Source organism: Arvicanthis niloticus, chromosome 8 (genome assembly GCF_011762505.2).
Source record: "Arvicanthis niloticus isolate mArvNil1 chromosome 8, mArvNil1.pat.X, whole genome shotgun sequence".
Taxonomy (NCBI): domain Eukaryota; kingdom Metazoa; phylum Chordata; class Mammalia; order Rodentia; family Muridae; genus Arvicanthis; species Arvicanthis niloticus.
Window position 1 is genome coordinate 57130965 of NC_047665.1, and position 20892 is coordinate 57151856.

The 20892-nt window shown below is 41.4% G+C and overlaps 1 protein-coding gene across 2 annotated transcripts in view; it reads right to left on the reverse strand.

The window, feature by feature from the left end:
• Itih5 (inter-alpha-trypsin inhibitor heavy chain 5) overlaps positions 1-20892 on the reverse strand; it is a 91445-nt gene that overhangs the window by 56199 nt on the left and 14354 nt on the right. For both annotated transcript variants that reach the window (XM_076939428.1, XM_034510435.2), the window contains exons 3-5: positions 13116-13279; positions 11924-12022; positions 8059-8309 (exon numbers count right to left, since the gene is read on the reverse strand). In XM_076939428.1, the coding sequence (XP_076795543.1) occupies positions 8059-8309; positions 11924-12022; positions 13116-13279 (514 nt within the window). The remainder of the gene's footprint in view (positions 1-8058; positions 8310-11923; positions 12023-13115; positions 13280-20892) is intronic.

The following is a 20892-nucleotide window of genomic DNA, read 5'->3' on the forward strand; positions in this document are numbered from 1 at the left end:
AAAGGCTGTGGGTAAGAAGGTGAACAACATCTATTTTAATAAAGTTCTAAAGTCAGGTTAGGAAGAAGGGTTTCAGCAGGAGGTGGGGATAAGAGATGGAGAGACTACGATGAGAGTATGGTATACATGCTTGAAACTGTGAACACATACATTGTTTTAAAAGATCCAAAGCCAAGAATATTGTGAGGGTCCCATGAAATCCAAGAACAATGTTGCCTCAGTTAAGAGCTGCTTCTATCTGTCAATCTTGGCATGGTTGATGTCCCTAAATTCTGCTGGGAAGCTTGAAGTGGTGACCCCCAGCTTTTGCTAAGCATGAGAATGATACTATAGTTTTGAAGGTCTCTTCCTGATATCTAAAGGACAGGGAGCAGATTAGTGCGTGCCTGGACCTGAGGTGGTAACAGGGTGATTGCACATGGGTATAGATATTCGGGAGTGTTGCAAGTGTTCTAAACTTAGACTGTGCTGATGGTTGTGCAACCCTGCAAACGCTAAAATGGAATGAACTGTATCCTTAGGGTGAGTTCATTTTATACCATGAAATTAAATCACAATTTAAAATAATAAGCTGGACATGGTAGTACATACCTGTAAAGCCAACACTAGAGAGGTTGATGAAAGAGGATCCTGAGTTTGAGGCCAGCCTTGACTTTGAGTAAGGGCTTATCTGTGTTAGTTTAGATTTTTTTGCTGTGAAGAGACATCATGACCAAGGCAACTCTTATAAAGGAAAACATTTCATTGGGGCTGGCTCACAGTTTCAGAGGTTCAGTCCATTATCACCATGGTAGGAAGCATGGCAGCATGCAGACAGACACGTGCTAGAGAAGTAGAGTGTTCTACATCTTGATTCAAAGGCAACAAGGCAGGGGTTATATTCTTCAGGCATCCAGGAGGAAGGTCTCTTTCACACGGAGCAGAGCTTGAGCATAGGACCTCAAAGCTCACCCCCACAGTGACACACTTTCTCTAATAAGGCCACACTTCCTAATAGTTCCACTTCTCATGGGCCAAGAATATTCAAACCACCACACTATCTCAAGGGAGTAAACAAACAAAATCAGGGAGAAATCCTGATGTCGGCAGTAGGTCAAGTGCCATGAACTGAAGAGAAGGCTGAGTAAGAGAGAATATTATAATCGTGGTGTGCTAATTGTTTCTCTCATTTCCATAACAAAAAAATTATTTTATCTGATAGTTGAAGGTACATTCCATTATGACTGGGGAGTTGGGGCATCAGGGAAACAAATCAGTTGGTCACCGTGGTGGACAAAGAATAGGAGTCATAGGCTCATGCATTTGGATACTTGGTCTGCAGTTGATAGAATTGCTTGCTAAGGCTTAGGAGACGATGTGGCCTTGTTGGAGGAAGTGTGTCACTGGAGTGGGCTTTGACATGCCATCCCCAGGTAGCTATTACCTCTATGCCTCCAGTTTGTGGATTAGCTACTGTGCACTGGCTGGTTTCCTGTGTCAACTTAACACAAGCTGGAGTTACCACAGAGAAAGGAGCCTCACTTGAGGAAATGCCTCCATGAGGTCTAGCTGTAAGGCATTTTCTCAATTAGTGATCAAGGGCAGGAGGCCCCATTGTGGGTGGGGCCATCCCTGGACTGGTAGTCCTGGGTTCTATAAGAAAGCAAGCTGAGAAAGCCAGGAGAAGCAAGCTAGTAAGTAACACCCCTCCATGGCCTCTGCATCAGCTCCTGCTTCCTGACCTCCTTGAGTTCCAGTCCTGATTTTCTTTGGTGATATAAAGCAATGTGGAAGTGTCAGCTGAATAAACCCTTTTCTCCCCAACTTGCTCTTAGTCCTGGTTTTTGTACAGAAATAGAAACCCTGACTAAGACACACTGCCTCAGTGCTGTGCCTGTCTGCCTAGCGCCATGCTCCCCCACCATGATGATCATAGACTCTGACTCTCTAGAACCAGGAACCCCAATAACCATTTTATTTTATAAGTTACCTTGACCATGTAGACTCTTCAGAGCAATAGGAAGGTGATTGTCCAGATTCAGAAGCAGAGGGAGATGAATGCTGTCTCTTTTTCATTCCGTTTAGGAGCCCAGCTCATGAGATACTACCCACATTGGGAGGAAATCATCCCACTAGGTTCAACTTTTTCTGGAAACTTCCTCATAGATAAACACAGAGGTTGTTTCCAAGGAGATTCAAATTGAGAATGAAGATTAACCATCACACAGGGAGAATGGAATAGAGAGCTCCTGAACTAATACACATTTGAAATATGTGCCTCAGTACACATCTGGAAGAGCATTCATCCCAGATAGCCCTGTCCCACGTTTCATTTCAAACAACGCCACATGCTGCATAATAATCATGAAGCATGTGACAGCCCATGTATATATGTGGCAGTGGTTCTGTAAAGATTATAACAAAGCTGAAGAACTCCTGTCACCTACAGATGTTGTGGTCTGCGATCATTCTTCCAAAACTATAGTGTAGTTCATGACTTCTGCTGTTGCATACACCTAACACACTGCCAGTTGCACAATTGCACACACACCTGCCGATTATGTATCATGGACAACAGACAACTGTTACTCGTTCACTTACTATATCATTCTTTTTTATAACTTCTGTACACCCAGCTGCAAAAGAAGATGTTCATTGTAAAACACTGTAGTGAACCAAAATCAAACAGTTCAATGGATGTGGGTTCAGTTCTGATCAACCAGGAGAGTTAACCAAGGAAAGGGTAAAGTTCCTGCTTTTAGTCTTTCTTATGTTTCTTTCTTTGTGTGTGTGTGTGTGTGTGTGTGTGTGTGTTTGTGTGTAGGGGTTGGGGGGGCATGTATCTTGCATGTATGTGCACTGTGGATGTGCAATGCCTGTTCTGGCCACAAGGGGATGTTAGAGTCCCCTGAACTAGAGTTTAAGACGCTTAAAAGTCAACCCATTTGGGTGCTGGGAACTGAACCCAGATCTTTTGTAAGAGCAGACAGTGAATACACTTAACTGCTGAGCCATGTCTCTCCTCCCTCTTCCTTATATTTCTATATTTAGCTAGGAAGATACTTTGAATTTAAATTTCTACTCTCCACAGGAAGCAATCTTCTATTTAAAGAAAGAAATGGTATGTACAATGGTTAAGGGCATGAACTTGGATCAAATCTATACATAGAGATCATTTCTATTAATAATTATTAATATTATTATTAATATTATTAATTATTAAATAATTATAATTATTAATATTATTAATTATTAATAAATATTATTAATCTCATATTTAATTAAATATGAGATCTTGTATATATTTCTGCTTTTCTGTGTTTTATAATAGTTTCCTCTGAGGTTGAAACATTCCATCCTACAAGAAGCTCCTTAAGGTAAGCAACTCCAAAGAGCTCCAGGAAGCCCCTGAAACTGGCCATACTCACTAGGCCTCTCCCTTCCAGAGTAAGCACAGCCAAGCTGCAAAGAAGACTCTCAGACAAGCTAAGCTGCAAAAGAAGGCTCTCCCACCAGACCAGCTATCTGGAAGAGACAGGAACCAACCAGATGCCTAGAAGAGCTTTAGACCAACTGAAGCATCTGGAAAGGAAACTCTCTAACCTGTTGAGCTGGCTGCAGGCTGTGCAGTGTGCTTCAAGCTCCCAGCTTCTGTGAACTGTCACCCCTGCTGGGGTGGATTTTATTGATGCAGCTGTCTTTGAATCATTTCTGCTCCTATAAGTAACCCCTCACCCATATTCCTGTATGTAACTTAAATAAAATTCATTGGATCACCAAATTAGACTTTGGTGGCATCCATACTTCAGTCTGACAAAGGTTCCCTATTTGGATGAGTAGATGTGTATGTTGCAACACCCCAGGAAAAGTTTCGTCAAGCAACATCTATAAGGCTTTCTTCTTCATGAAGAAAACAAGCATGAAAAGACATGGTCTGACAAGGATGTTATAAAGAACAAATGAGACACCACTATAGTCCACATGATCTGTCTAGTACCTAAAATGACGCTTAGGAAGGATGCATTCTTCAAGACCCGCACAAACAGAAACCATGCTGCTAAATTGGAAGCCATCTTCAGAGAGATCAGTCTGCATGGTATTTCTTAACGTGCAAAATCTAGACTTAAAATCATATATGCATCTATATACATTTGTGTGTGTCAACACACACATGCATATAAAACATGAAATTGGAAAGGGAATTGAAGGACGGAAGAAAGAGATTGTAACAGAGCCAAGAAATCACAGAGTAATGGAAATTTGTGGGGAGAAAGGAGAAAGGGAGACTAGCTTGATAGAAAGAAGTAAGCCAGAAAGAAAGAGGGAGGGGTGCGAGGGAGAAGGGAGAGAGGAGTAAATGAGAATAAAGTCGAATGACATGCATGTATGAAGATGCCATGATGAAACACGGGGTTTTGTGTTCTAATCTAAAAACTACATAAATAATTTTTTAAGAGCTATAGTAGAGCCATAGGTCAGAGACTCGTTTACATAAATTACAGACATCTGATTTCTTAATCACAGATGGATCCATAGAGAAATGAAATCCCGGTCTTGAGCCGGGCCGTCTCGTTCCAGATCACGTTCTGGTGCAAGCTTGACTCTAGTTTGATCTCTACTCTGGATTTATTTTGAAAACACACAAGGGTGTCCAGACAAAAACCACAACATCCTGTGCTCCTCGCTGCTGGGGTCACCGTTCTCAGGAACAACAACAGCTGAGATGAAAAGGCCAACGGGGAACTACTGTGAGCAAGTCTGCCCCTGCACCAGACTGGAGGACACCCCGTGTGAAATCTCGGTCTGGAAGACCGAGGATCGGCTTTGCTACAAAGACCTGGGAAAGCAGTCTTCTTAAAAATAAACAGGCCGGAAGAGATCAACAGCCTGGCAACATTCCTTGGAGATCCTAATAAGCCAAGCCTCTAATATGAAAATAAGCAATGGTTTGACTGACAATCATAACGTATACCCTGCCCAAACATATGCAAAAAGAGAGGTTATACAACTCCATATCCAAAGAGCAACAGAGGGTCTGAAAATTAGGCAAAGCGTGCGTTTCACTTGCCTTCAGATCATCCTAAGGACATATTCACTGGCCCCATGTTTTCATACACAGGCACTTCACTGAGTAGAAGACCCCACCAACTCTGGGAAACTTTTTCCATTAAATAATACTTCTCCCACATAGGTAAGGCTAGAAAAAGTTCCGTCTGAAGTTACTATTAATGATTTATTAAATTTGAAAGCATTCTCCTTTCTTTGTGGGTATCTGCTTTTATTCTCTAATTTGAAGATGCTGTGTTAGTGGTATGTAACATTCAAGAGGCATTAGATTAGATTCTACAAAGAGACAAAGGTTGATCCGAGACAGATCTACCTCTAAAGGCACTTAATGTTTTAAGATTTCTAGAGAAAACCAATAATATAAGTAGCATAATAATGGTAATAATAAAACAGTAATTATTAAGCTATTACTCTGAGCCAAAGGATTCTGTACAACTGTGCTTCAGATTCGCCCTGAGTTAGTCTCTGCCCCTGCTGCACAGACGTGGGAGCCCTGTTTTATATCATTGCAATAATTTCCTTCAAGTTTATACCAATAGCTGAACAAAAATCTACAAGCCATGTGATTACCACCCATAGGACATGATGATGAAGGGTCTTAATTCCTGCCATTTCTGAATGCCAGACACCTTGACAACAGTTCAGGTCCAGTTCGGTTTTTGTTGTTAACAAGTGACTGCTCTGAACTCTCCCAGCAGATACTTGTCCTTAACTCAGATTCTGTGCTTTCACCTGTCCAGTTACTTTTCCCTTGTTCTTAGGGTCACAGGTTTCTGAAATTTTGTCACTCCAACCCTGGTGTGATGCTTGAATATGGCTATCTTATTATTTGATTGGATTTGACAGTCAGCTTTCCTCATGTGTTAAGCATAGAGATAGACATGAGTGTTTAATACCAATTATTACTTGGAATTGTGATGATTGATGATTCATGAATGCATGAATGAATGGGTCTCTGTTTCTCATGCCTTCTTTTGGGATTTTTTTTCCTTCTGTTTGTTTATTTTATCCAATTCTAATGTGTGAGATTTTGTTTTGTCTTATTTTATTATATTTTATGGTTATTCCATAGAAGCCTGTTTGTTTTGTGATGAGAGATAGAAAGGGGCATGGATCTGGATGGGAGAGAAAGTGGGGAACAGCTGGGAGAAGTAGGGGGTAAATCAGGATATATTATGTGGGAGAAAAACCTATTTTCAGTGAAAGAAAAATATAATACATGTAAATATACATAATATATGGAAGTTTCTGCATCTGTATACCATCTTAAATCTTTCATAATCATTTCAGTAAATTCCATGCTATTTTTTTAAAGTAATATCAAAATTTAAGAAAAACCTGACTGTTTTCTTCTATAGAGTTAAAAATGACCTCACTCACACTAGGAAAGTCTATTTTTCTGGGCTATATCCTATCTGCCCTCTGCCTTTCCACTTTGAAAGTCACACTGTGTTGTCCAGTCTAGCCTTGATTTTCAGGCTCTATAGTTCAGGCTAAACTTTCAAATCCCCTAGTTCAGCCTCCCAAACAGCTAGGATTATAGGTGAGTGCCACTGGGCTGTTTGCAAACACATTTTTCTTTATTTAATGTTGGAAAGAATATAACATTGTCAACTATTTAAAAGAAGATTGGGGAGCTGGAGAGGTGGCTCAGCAGTCAGGAGCACTGACTGCTCTTCCAGAGGTCCTGAGTTCAATTCCCAGCAAACACATGGTGGCTCACAACCATCTGTAATGGGATCCAATGCCCTCTTCTGGTGTGTCTGAAGACAGCTACAGTGTACTTATCATATATATATATATATATATATATATATATATATATATATACAGTGTACTTATCATATATATACATATATATATCATATATATACTGAAGAAGAGGAAGAGGAGGAGGAGGAAGAGAAGGAGGAGAAGGAAGAGGAAGAGGAGGAAAAAAAAGAAGATTTGGATGGGGAAGGGGCTAGGAGAGCAGTTTAATGGCAGAGTTTTTTACTAACTTTTTTCATTGAATAAACATTTCTTTTAAACTTTTTTTACACTCAACTGTAGTTTCCCCTCCCTCCTCTTCTCCCAGTCTTCCCACTACCACCTCTCCTCCTCCTTGCTTCTCATCCAATCCCCCTCTTCAGAAAAAGGCAAGGCCTCCCATGGATATCAAGCAGCCATGACAACCTTCTTTTCTATTAAGGTCAGCCAAGGCAACCCAGCAGGGGGAAAGGTTTCCAAAGGCAGGCAACAGAGTCAGAGACAGTGCCTGCTCATACTGTCAGAAGTCCCACAAGCAGACCAAGCCACACAACTGTAATGTGCGGAGGACCTAGGTCGGGCTCATGCATGCTCCCTGGTTGGAGGTTCAACCTGTGGGCCCAGGTTGGTTGATTTTGTGGGGCTTCTTGTGGTTGACTAACATTTTGAAAGCATTGGGTTCCAACCCATTCACCATAAAAAAGAGATTTTTTTTTTTATAAAATAAAATCTTTGTAAATTATAAAATATAAAATCAAAACCTTATGCTCTTAATATAAAATCATTGTTCTTATATAACTTTCTAGTCTTCTGCTGGACTTATTTAACACTACCATGCATGCTGATATGTTTCATCTTTTCCCCCATCATAGGCTAAATTACTTTAGATCATCACATATTACTAATTGCTCCTATATCATTAAATATTTAGACTGATGAGATATTTTGTCTGATAAATACTATATGGCAGCTTTCTGGATGTAATAGTCTCAATATTTTACAAGTTTTATGTAAAATCAGTTTTTTTCAGAATGGGGTTACAGTGTCAAAAACCTTAAATGCTTATGCCTCTCTTGATGGAATCTGGGTCTTTTTAAAAAATTATACAAAGTCTTGTCTTTGCTTTGTGACTTTCTTCCAATTCCCATTAACATGCAAAGCCTTTGCAGAAGGGGTGCCATTTCTTTTACAGAGTTCTTGAAACCCAACTCCCAGCTTTGAGCATCCCATAAGATCTGAGCACTGGCGGTAGGCACAACTCACCTTCTGCCATCCCACTACCCTTCTTCCTGCTGTTGTGAAGAGGCAGCACTTCCAAGGATGTGATACCCGACCTCTCCAGGATGTTCACCTCCACAGTCAGCCTCCCTACCAGCTGCTGGGGACGCACACTGATGCTGTGCTCATATTTCCCCAGCCTCCTCTGCAGAAGCTCTTCATAGCTGAGGAAGAAAGCAGCTTTGTCCTTGCTGGGAATCACTAAAGAAGCTTTGAACATGTCAGTCCCCTTCTCCCTGTTAGGAAGCAAAAAAAATGAACCACAGTTAAGCTCAGGGGAGGGAAAGCCTGCGTCTCTCCTCAGGATACCTGCTATACTTGCCAAGGAGACTCTGGGCAGAGCCAGGTGAGAGCCCTAAGCAAAGGAAAATGAGAGCCTGGGTGTAGAGGGTTTGTCCAGATAGCAGGAAGCCCTAGGCCTGGTTGGTGGTGCACCCCTTTAATCCCAGCACTTGGGAGGCAGAGGCAGGCGGATTTCTGAGTTCAGGCCAGCCTGGTCTACAGAGTGAGTTTCAGGATAACCAGGGCTACACAGAGAAACTCTGTCTCAAAAAAACAAACAAACAAAAAAACCAAACCAAACCAAAACAAAACAAAAAGGACAAATGGAAATAAATTTGGAAGTAGAGACCTACACTAAAGGAAGAAAAGCTACTGTTATGGTCTGATCTGAACTGCCCATCTCCGACGAACTCCTATGTCAGGTACTTGGTCTCCAGGCAATGTCAGTGTTCGGGGGAGTTGTGGAACTTTTGAGTTCAGCTAAAGGAAATAGGTCACCAGTGAAAGGTCTCTGAAGGGTAATAGCTCAGCCCAGTTCCTGCTTAGTTTTCTCTTGTCCTGGTGCTGCCACCTGGAGACCCCCACCACTGCACAGACAGAGCCACTCCCATCTGCCGTGCCTTCCACACCAGGGTAGATAGAACTTTCTGAAACAATAAGCCAAAATAAACTCTTCCTCTCTTCAGTTGCTTCAGTGAGGTTTGTTTGTATCCTACCTAGGGCCAGAGAACATTAAGTAGAAGAGAATGAAATGTCTGGCATCCTTAGCTCTCCCTGAGGCAGACCTAAGGATGTGATAAAGAGAGTAGTTAGGAGGTAAGCTGCTACAAGAGTCAGCTTGGTCAAGATGTGAATAGCATTAGAGGTGTGGCGACCAAAAAAATGCATGTATTTTACATAATTCTAAAACTGGTAACATGTTACATTTTTTTACACCTTGGTGATTGTGTTTATTGGGAAATAAAAATCAATATGACTGTGACAGATATAAAACTACCAAGCATTGCAAACGTTTTCAGGACATGGGGTTCAGGTTGTCTGCTTTGAGGTGGCAGAACACCAACAATGGTTAAGAAATTCAAGAATTGTGTGTTTGCCAGGAGAATCCATTTAAATAAGATTCTACAGCTCAGAGCATTCTGGGAGAAGCTGGAGAAAAGAAGAGACTCAAACTGTCTGAAGGAATCTCAGCAAAACTACAAGCTCTGAATTCAGGACGATATATGACACCAGGAGCGACAAAAGGGACCAGACAGGGGAGACCATTCCAGTCCACACACGAACGGTTCACTGAGCTACTTGGCTCACTGCAGTCCTCCTCAAAACTGGAAAAAGATACAAATATCGAGTCAGAAAAGTTTCACTCCACACTAGGCAGATCAAATGAAAAGGAACTAACAGCAAAGCCCACTGAAGTAAAACCCTCAGAATGTCTGATGGAGAAAACATGGGACATTGTTTTAGATGTCCCATTTAAACATGGGAATGGTATTAGATTACATTCATTATTAGTAAAACGAGATTTGATTATGCAAGACATTGGAGAAATAACTCAAAATTCAAAGGAGAAGGGTTTTTTTTAGTCTTCAATTTTATATACAGCCAAAATATCAATCCAGGCCTCAGAAAGCTTGTCCATCATTCACTCGTGCTGAGAAGTTACTTCAGAATGTACTTTCAACACAGGTGAAGACCATTAAAGAGGAAAAAGTTGTAGAATCAAAGAAATACCAAAACCAACTCAGAACAAAAGGGAGATTCCAGAGCAAGTATTTTACAGCAAAATGACAAAGCAAAACCAGCATGTTGGATGAACAGGACCCAGCCACCTTTTAATATCTACAAAATTAGAATTTAGCCTGGTCTTCCACTTATTCTGTAGCTGATGGTAACCAGGCATCCAGTATGACTGGATGTCATTTCACAAGCTCAGTTGTAGCTCCTCATTTTGTTATCATTTCAAATAAACTATGTGTCTTAGTAGATGTTACCAGTGACAAAGTTAATTTCTATCTCCGAAGAAACAAGAAAAGCAATTAAAATTAAAATTATTTAATTTTATTAAAATAAAAGAGACAGCATCCAGAGACACTACAGAGCATCCCACCAAACAGAGATGGTGCCTCAGGATTGTGGGAAGGGAGAAGAGGGGAGGGTAAATAAATGTTCAGTGAGGAATTATTTGAACAGACTCAAAGCAAGCAGAGCTGCGTGCAAAGCCATCAATGTCACCTTGACTGGATTGCCTCAAGGTCTGTGTCCTTGGGAACTGAGATGTTAGGTTAAATACAGAGTGCTTTATCCTTATCTGAATATCCCTTATCTGGCCCTCTGGCTTGGTTTGCTTTTCAGAATCAGAATGTACCCAAGACTCATATCTTCAATGCAGAAGGAGCTCTTCCATTCTCGCCGATAGCATTTCTGACCACCAAGTCCTATGATCTTTGAGAACTAGTTTCCCCAAACCATGTCTTTTTATGAATGAGCAGCATCAGATTTACAAATATACAACCTTTTGTCTAGATATTAAAATGTCCTTTCTGCAAAGGGAAAAGAATTCCCTTCCAATAGGAATAGTAGAGGCAGAAATAGATCTTTGTGTGCTACATAGAACCGATCAATATCAATATTATGAAGGAATGCTGGAACTGGAAAGATGCCTCAGTGGGTAAAGTGCTTGCTGAACAAATTGAAGGACCTGAATTCAAGTCCTTACCATGGACAAAGAAGCCAGGTAATGCCTCACCTATAATTCTAAATCAGAATTTATGCACTCTAACATGGGGTTGGAGAGACAGGAGTCTCCTTGAGTGATCACTGGCTAGGTGGTCTAGCCAAGACATGAAGCTTCAGGCTCAGTGAGAAAACCCGTCTCAAAACACTAAGGTGGGGAGTGGTAGAGGAGGCTACTGGAAATTGTGCGCTGGCCTTCGCATACTCACTCACAGGTGAGTGCACACACCCACACATGCCCACTCCATTCACCCATAAATGTGTGCATACACACTTGTGCAAACACATAAGATCATAGGTTATTTATTAGTTAACCAAGGTCATCTTGGACTAGATTGTATATTAATAATTCTAGCAATGCAAAAAATAAGTTATGTATAACAAACAATGGGTACAACAACTACAGAAAGGCAAGGGGAAGAGTGGGAAAGAATATTACCATTTAGGGTCGGGGAGATAGCCTAGGCTAGTTTACTGGTAGTGAAAGGAAATGATGTATAAAGTTTAGGCTTTTAAGAAGAAAGTATTATACATTTTCTTCACAGCAGAGAGAAACTGTAAATAGTGTTTTATTCTTTTTAACAAATCATGAGACATCATAGAGTTAGACGGGTAACTATAAAGACAACTGTACAAATTCTTTATAATAGATATTCCAGAAAGGAAGAGGGAGACATAAGTACAGTAAACCTTTCTTATTATTATAAGTGCTTGTGGCTGCGTTTTAAATCACGCATATTAATTATTTTGATTTAAGAGAATAGATGGGCAAAGAGGTAAAGGATGTGGCACTTTGTTTAACTGGACTCTATTTGCTTAATTAACTGCTACTTACTCATTGTCCGTGGTCCTGTTCCTTTTTTCTTTTATGCTATCGCTGCCTTTCCTTTCTTTCTGTGTAATTTCACTCTGGTACACGTTGTCTCCTATAAGCCTAAAACACAAGACGTAGCTACATTACCAGCTCCAAGACAAACTCCCACATGGACCTCAGAGCCATGACAACCACAGAAAATATTTGTATGTGCCTTCTGGGTATGCAGATAGAATGCATTCCAGACTCAGCACCAGCCTAGAAGTATCAAGACCAAAGGGCAACACTCCAACCTAGGGTACCTCCAAAACCCCCAAGATCTCGAACTCCCATGGGTAACTCTGCAGCTTGTACCTCTCCTGCATCAAAAATGAAACACAAAATTCCTAACTCTTTACTTCTTGGACCAGAATAAGAAGAAATAGATTTGACAATATTTCAGAAGTTTTATACCGTCTCACTGTTTAGGTCTCAAGTTAATCACAGCTAACTTCCCTGAACTCACTACCCAAAGGAGCCCTTCCTGACAAGCATGATGGTGGTAATTATAACACTAGCCCTCAGGAGGCTGAGCATGACGAATGATGGACTCAAAGCTAGTATGGTCTACAGAGTAAGACTTTGTCTTAGAAAACACAAACAAAAGTCTCTCTCAATCTCTATAGCATAGCGTTCATTCACTGCTGTCCAAAGTAATCTCATTTACTAATTCATTTACTTAATTGCTGACTATTTCTCCACTGGAATTTCTGGAGCAGAGCAATATTCTTCTTTATTATACCAATCCCCTCAATGGGTGCCTGTCCTAGAGTGGACAAGAAAAATGGAGAAAAGAAAGGGGGAGGAGAAAAGCAAAAGATGAAGAAGAAAAGAATGGAATGAAAGAAGTAGATGAGGAGAGAGAAGAGAGGAAGGAAAGGAAGGAGGGAAGGGAGGGAAGAAAAGAGGGAAGGGGAGGAAGGAAGGTTGGATGTTAGGAAAGAAGTTAAGAAGGAAGGAAAAGAAACAAGAAGCTAGGAAATTAGGGAGGGAGAGGAAGGAAGAGAAGGGAGGTGACAGAGGAAAGAGAGCAGGCAGGTAACCTTCTGCTTCTTAGACCCCCCCCCCCAGGATATAAATTCTCGAAGTGAATGGGTTGTGCACCTCAGACCCTCTCAGGTTTGCCCTGACCATCTACAGACAACCATCTGCCTCTGATCACGGCATCACTTACATGGTGAAGTTGGTGATGAAAGCCGATTCTGGAATCTGCATCTGGAACTCTGTGTCCTGGTCTTCAGAAGCTCTGTTGAGCATTCTGCAGGACACCGTGGTGAAGGCATAGCGGGAAATGATGGTAGACTTCACTGAAAACTCTGCCATCAAGGGTTTGGTTTTCTGTGGGAGTTAAGAGGCATGCTCTTCTCAGTGATACATGAAAATGTAGCCAAACACTTGAGGGTGAAAGTTTTTTCCCACATGAGAAACAATCTCCAGCTTGAGAACCTTTGGGATATGAGTCCTGTGCTCTCTCTATGCTTAACTTCCATTTTAACTCATTTCACTCGAAAAACAACTTCTATTGAACAATCAATTCATGATGTAAAATCAATTCTTCAACACTAACTTTTACAAGAGAACACAATGGCATTCAGTTTGAAAAACACATATTAAAATTAGATAGTCTTGTAAATGGTTGAAAGTTTAGAAGTACACAATATCCACTATTTCTGCTACAACTTTTAAATCACAACACAGGAGCACTCTGTTGATCACACACAACTTCGGACTGCGCCCCTCCCCCAGAGGACTCAGTTCACATTTATTTCCATTCATTCAGAGAAAACTGTAGTCAAGGGCTTCCCCACCTGCACCCGCAGCTCCATGATTATAAATTAGTATTTATATAAATTAGTAGCAAATTCAAGAGACCATCAAGAGATTCAGAACCTCAGAAAAAGAAAAATTAAACCTGTACTAATTACATTTATCACAAAAGCTTCTTTCAGAAAGTATATTTATTTATTCTATGTGTATATTTGCGTTGGCATGCCTGCTATCACACACATGGAAGTCAGAGGATAACTTGTAAAAGTCAGCTCTCTACTTCCCTCATGTGGGTCCCAGGGTTTGAACTCATGTCAGGAGGCTTGGAGGAAAGCCCCTTCATCTTCTCTACCATCTTCTTGTAAGGGCAGTAGCTGGTGAGCAAATTTAAGAGCTCAGTAAAACTATTCCTTGTTTGCTTTTCTTTTTCTAGCTACATCTGGTAACAGCTGGTAGTAAAAGCCCCAAAAAGAAAGAAGCCCTCAGAGGAAATGCAGTCCTAACCTTGATGCCCTAACTCCAGGAAGTGGCTGAGCAACTGACAGGATTATGGGTTGACTGAAGGTTCCCTCCAATCTGGTTATTGAAGCCTTAACCCCCAGCGTGATGGTGTTCAGCTGGATGTGGGTGGCCTTGACAACAGAAAGTCCAAGTTCAGAGTCTATCAGGACTCAGCTTTTGTTCGGTGCTCCCATCTTAGCTTGTAAATAGTCAAGTTCGTGATGTGTGTATGTATGTATGTATGTATGTATGTATGTATGTATATGTATGTATGCATGCATGTATAGCATTTTCAATGTGTTTGTGTGTGTGTGTGTGAGAGAGAGAGAGAGAGAGAGAGAGAGAGTGAAAGAGAGCGCTCCAGTATCTCTTCTTACACAACCCTCCATTCTTACTGTCTTATTTAACCATTCTTACCTGTCAAGGCTACCCAAATTGTGGTATTTTATTATGATTATTCAAGCAGACAGACAAGACAGTAACCCTTACAACTGACATAGAAAGCATCTCATTCTTACGTCATAGACAGTGGCATCAAGTTGCACTCAGTGATGACACACATTGGTGATCGCCCTCCAGACACAGAAATGGGACTTGGACCCAATCCCAGTTGCCTAGAGCCCACACCTGCCACCATTATGTGAGGCCGCCGGGCTAGGCTATATGGAAAGGTTTTACCAGTCTTTCATGCTCAGATCCCAGATAATCCTCTGGAGAAATTATACCTTCTTCTGTGAAAAATACCTGGGCAATTCAACTCTCAGCCACGTAGGTTCTTTACAAACCTAGAATAGTTTTTCAAATAACACACCAATTTGTGACACGTTATTGTCAAGCATATTGGTCCTGTTATAGAGAAGGTGGATACAAACCTGTTTCTAAGGAGCTATGACCAGCGGTTTTATTACTCAAAATCATCAGAATAAAAGAAAGAAAACTCAAGAGATGCTTTAATTGATATATTCAACAAGTGGACCTGCATTGTGAGTCTAAGTACAGCGGCTCTGAGGGGAAAGATATCCTGGCATCAGGCATCAAGGAATAGCACAAAGTCACGTCACACAACAAACCTCACGGTAGAGATTTATTAGGAAAAAAAGAACCAAGGAGGTAGCCATCTTGGTCGAGGAGCAGCATAGAACTGAGCAAAAGACATGGTTTATATAAGATTTCTTGCGGGGTGATGAGGTGGGGGTATTTCCAGGGCAGAGATTTCCATGCGGATTGGTGGGATTTAAGTCCAGAGTTTGGGATTTTTTACTCTGTAGAGCCCAAAGGCTGGGTTCAGCCCTCAGGGCAGTTAGTGTTCCGTGGGTGGAACCTCTGTGGGGGTGGAGGTCCTCAGGGGAGGAGCCTGGCTCTTAGTTGCCTCCTGGCGCTTACAGTGACTGCAAAAGGAATAGACTCAAAACTCCCACAGAAGGGTGGGCAACAGGATCCGAGCCAAGCATATGAACAGGAAAATAAAACTCGGTACTCGGCTGTGCTCCATGCAGGGGCGGCAACAATACTCGTCTTTTTGTCAGTTATGGGGGTGGGGACTTCCAGTTTTTAGTGCCTAGGGGGGCGGGGGAACCTGACAACTAAATGGGAGGATATAAAGAATACTGGGTGTCTCTCTGAGACAGCTGGAAAACATAAGCTTGGCTGATAGGTATAGCTCCTTCACAGCCAAATGGAGAATGGAGCAAGAAGTAATTCAGAACTGGCTGATATCTTCCTGTTTTATGTTGACCCAACAGCAACCCAACTTATGTTAATTCACAGCCTTAGCAGCATCTGTAGTAATGGGAGACTTCACTAACCATGTGACGGTTTATCCAGCAGTGAAACTGACGCTATACCCAGCTATGTGCTCTAACTTCCAAGATCTCATAGCTAGCTGGGTCTGTTACTTGCAATGATGAGGCAAGGGAATTGCTATGTCCAGGCCTACACAGGCTTCTGTGAGCCCAAGGCCATCTGGGACAATTTATGAGATCTTATCTTAAAAAGTATAAAGAAATTTGGGCTATGGCTCAGTGGTAAAAATACAGTCTTGAGATAAATCCTGGAAACAAACAAACAAAATACATAGTACTTTTCTTACTATTTTATCCTGTTGTCAAAAACAATCACAAAAACATCCTTAATTTCCATGGCAAAGAGCATATTAGCATCTCAGTAGGAGAAATGGGGAGTCAAAGAGCCACCATGTTTGGAAAATGCTACTGAACAAAAAGATCTACCTCTGGCTTTGATAATTGAGTTACACTTTTATGAGTACACTGCATTCCAACTAGCCAGCTCAGTTCCATCCATCAATCCTTTTGTTTAATTCCATTGTGTTTTCAAACTCACCACAGATCCCTCTGCCCCATGGTTCATCTATAGGGATGGGTAATCTGTGGTAGGTAGACCACCCACTCCAGTACATGAATATATTTATTGAACACAGACACATTTACAGGTGATGTTACACTGACATTTGCTAGGCAGCCAAGGAAACTCCCACAATATAATAAAATTATATTTATTATAGAACCCCCAAATAAATATAATAAATATAACTTGGTCTTTGCTTCTGACTCAGAAGGTAGTTGTGACCGTTACTGGTCCTCCAATAAGTTGTAAACTCTGAAGACATTGGACAGAACCTATTTCCATACTGTTGTTATAGTTACATATTATCAAAAAAGTTTTCTACCAATTTTTCATATAAGTCTTTTGCTTAAATTTGGTACTTGCCCTTGGACATAGGCTTATTAAATATAAAACTTAATCAGAAGTTTATAACCCTCTAAATAAAATGTATATTCTTTTGTTAGATATTTCTGGCACAGTATATTTTAAAATAATTAAACAGTTTGTTCCTTTGGTGCATGTAATAATACTGTGTTGATGTAATACTGTGTTGGCTGATTCTTGACTTTGAGATAAGAAATCACTTTATTGAGTTTTAAATGTTCAGGAGCTATTGACAACTAATGGCTTCTAGCAGAGTCATTTTCTTTAAGGGTATATCCTGGTCGATCAACCACAGTGGAAGGCCACATGTCCAAGACGATATGGTAACAAAAACTTGACTTGATGTATTTAGAAGGAAGAGGAAGAAGAGAAGGGGAAGAAAAGGAAGAAGGAAGAGGAAGAGGAAGAAGATGCCACAAACTGACTTGGATGGATCTGGGAGGAGCTGGGGGAGAGAAGATGAGAATGATCTAAAATATACTGTATGAAACTCTCAAAGAAAATATTTTAAATTGCTAAAAAAATATATGCAATGAACTAAAATTGCTTTAACAAACGCAATAAAATAAAATTGGGTATTGAGAGATAGCATAGCAGTTAAGAACACTTGCTGCTCTTCCAAAAACCCGAGTTTGGTTCCCAGAACTCATTTACTGGGCAGCTTACAAACCACCTGTCACTCCAGTTCCAAGGGATCCGACATATCCTCTTCAGGCTCCAAGAGCACCCAGACATGTGTGGCACACACACACACACACACGCACACGCACATGCACACGCACACGCACTTAAAAGTAAATAAAGGAAACATGAGATATCAAGACTAGAGAGACGGCTTACTCGGTAAAGACTCTTGCTGCCAAGCCTGGTGGCCCAAATTCAATTCCTGTCACTCAGATGTTGTTAAAGGAGCACTGATTCCAGCATGGTTAACCTCTGACCTCTGTCTGTGTGCTGTGGCACACATGGGGCTCCACGTGTACCAAATAAATAAGTAAAAGATAGTAAACGTGAAAAATCTGATGCCCAGTGAAATAGTAGGTTTATTCTAGTCGTTTAAACCTAAAATAAAGATTGTGGGTAGAGCTGAGTTTCCACAGTATTACATCAAGACCATGAGCCACGGTTTATGGGTCCAAGGAGACGGGTTGGAAGAGTGTTGGGATCTATTTTAGTTTTGCAGCTTCGGCCCAGTTACTGTTTTCTCAGGAGTTCCTGCAATTACTCCACACCTTTGCCTCCGGCAGAAGCAATCAGGTCTCAATCCCACAGAACCAAGTGCGCATGTGCAACTGTTGGCAGCTCCAGCTTAACCCCGTTCCTACTGTGCCATAAATATGTAAACGTATAGTGACCAGACACCACCACGATGGTGACTTCTCTGTCCCTCTCTGTCTTCTTTCTTCTCTCCCTCCCTTTCTTCTCCTTTTTCTTCCCTTGATCTCAGTATGGAACCAACTTGGGGCTGAAAAAATGACTCAGCCACTAAAGTACTTGCCATGAAATCGGGAGGTCAGGACTCCGGTCCCCAGAACCCATGTAAAGAAATCCTGACCTGGGGGTGAACGCTGGTAATCTCAATGCTGGGGAGGCAGAGAGAGGGTTCCCCAGGCTCGCTGGCAGTCTACCTAGCTAAGTCGGTGAGCTCCAGGCCTGTGAGAGACTCTGTATCTCAAAACTCAAGATGGACAACTCCTGAGGCGCAACGCCCGGGATTGACCTCTGGCCTCCACACATATATGCACAAATTTACATGTACACTCTGCCCCCAACAACATACATGCACCCACAAACACACACATACATACCAAAATAAAAAGAAAACAACTTTAAAATATTTGTGGAATTGAGAGGAATTTTCTGACTCTTGAACAACCAAAAAGTATATATACATCAAGAATAAAATGTTCTAAACTAATATTTTTTTAAAGAACTACTACAGACTATATTTCATGAAGGGTTGAGAAGAAATATTCCATCTGGCCACTTATCTGAAGGCACTTAAAATTGTATTTGGAAGAAAGGGGAAGAACATGGAGCAACGGACAAAGACACAGGAGGGAAGTGTACATGTACATGGGAAAGGCAGGAAGAGAGACAGATACACACGGAGTAACACGAGGAGATACCACAGAAACCATTTCTGCCGGACCTTCCAGAATTCAGAGGAAAGATAAATGGGTGCCATTCAGCTCAATGGTGGACCCTCTCGTATGCATGAGCCCTGGGTTCCGTAGTCAGGCCCCACAAACAGACAAAACAGGAATGAAATTACAGGAGAAAGACAATTCAGTGAAATCTGTAAAGTGAAAAAGAAGGCATTTTTAATAGATTCTAAAATCGTAGATGGTGGAAGGGTAGGAAAGAGATGTTCTGGACTGAGAATATGGTGCAGAGATAAAGAAAGCCTCCGTCAAGCATGAAGTCCTGGATTCAGTCACCAACAAGGGAGGACAGAAGGGAGGATGGAAGGAAGCAAGGGAGGAAGGAAGGAAAGAAGGATGGAAGGGAGGACAGAAGGAAGAAAGAAAGGAAGGGGTGGGGAGGGAAAGGACATAAGGAGAAGAAAAGAAGAAACAAAAAAGAATGAGAGAGAGAGAGAGAGAGAGAGAGAGAGAGAGAGAGAGAGAGAGAAAGAGAATGAAGTAAACCGTACTCATTTCAGAAGTGGTGACTATATCAGATTAGTTAGGACAGAGTCACAGTGAGAAGCATGTTGGCTAAGGAGGTGACGTGTGGGCGAATGAGTGTGACACCAGAAAGCAAACACAGAGTTCTGCATGGCAGAAGTGTGCGGAAATTTGTCATCAAAGGGAGACTATAAAAGGGTTGCTTCAAACTTTCCCAACAGAGTTCTTAAATTTTCAACATGGTCTCCACATGTATATATAAATAATTATTTTGTTTGGAGATGTCAACTGGAAAATACAAAGCAAAAGAAAGCTTCTCGTGACATAATATAATTTCTTCATTATTTTTTTTTCCTCCAGAGCCAACCCAGATGGAAAAGTGGTTTGAGGCAGGGTGTGCCTTAATTAGCTGCCTGAGGGACCAGAGGTTCGGGTATGACTCATGGGAGTCACTTAGCTTCAAGCCACCCAGAGGATGTCCTGAATTACCCACGTTGCCATCTGGAAATGTCACTGTGGAATGTTAGGGACATCAGCTGCCAGAGCTCAGTTCAGGCTCCTCTTCCTAGAAGATTATTAACCCTTTGGTGCTTGGTTCTAGACTAACCATTCCTTAATAATAAATAAATGAATAAATAAATAAATAAGATTTATTTAGTTATTTTTATTTTAGATGCGTGTTTGCCTACATTTATGTATGTGAATCATATGCATGTCTAGTGCCCACAGAGCCCAGAAGAGGACACTGGAACCTCTTGGAACTGGATTTATAGAACCCTGTGAGCAGCCATGTGCATGCTGGGAACCGAACGCAGGTTCTCTGGAAAAGCAGACAGTACTCCAAACTATTGTGCCTTCTCTGAGTCCCTCTGGCCGAACCATTATTTACAGTCATTAGGAGAAATACGTTGGGGCAGCTCAAGAACCAGTTAACCTCACTCTCCTTTGTTTTACAGAGAAGATTGGAATGGAGCAGGTGTCTGGATTCTAGGTCTAGTGACCTTTACTCAACCTTAAGGCCTCCTCTTCTTTACAAAAGATATGTAGTGTGTGTTCTCACTGATGGAGTCTCCGTGGATGCTGTATTCAACACCTGGGGGAAATCATTCCCTCCCCACCATGTGCAGATGGAGCATGACACCAACCCCAATTCACCTGTTCACATTCATACAATCTACACAGCAGTGCCTACTGACATTTAGAGATTAGCAGGGACATTTGTGTAATTATCTCTGCCCAGGGAGAAGCACTGGTTCAGTAATCTGAAAGTGGCACTCTGTGCCGAGGAGACAGACACAGATGTAAGCTGCATCCACAAGAGACCGA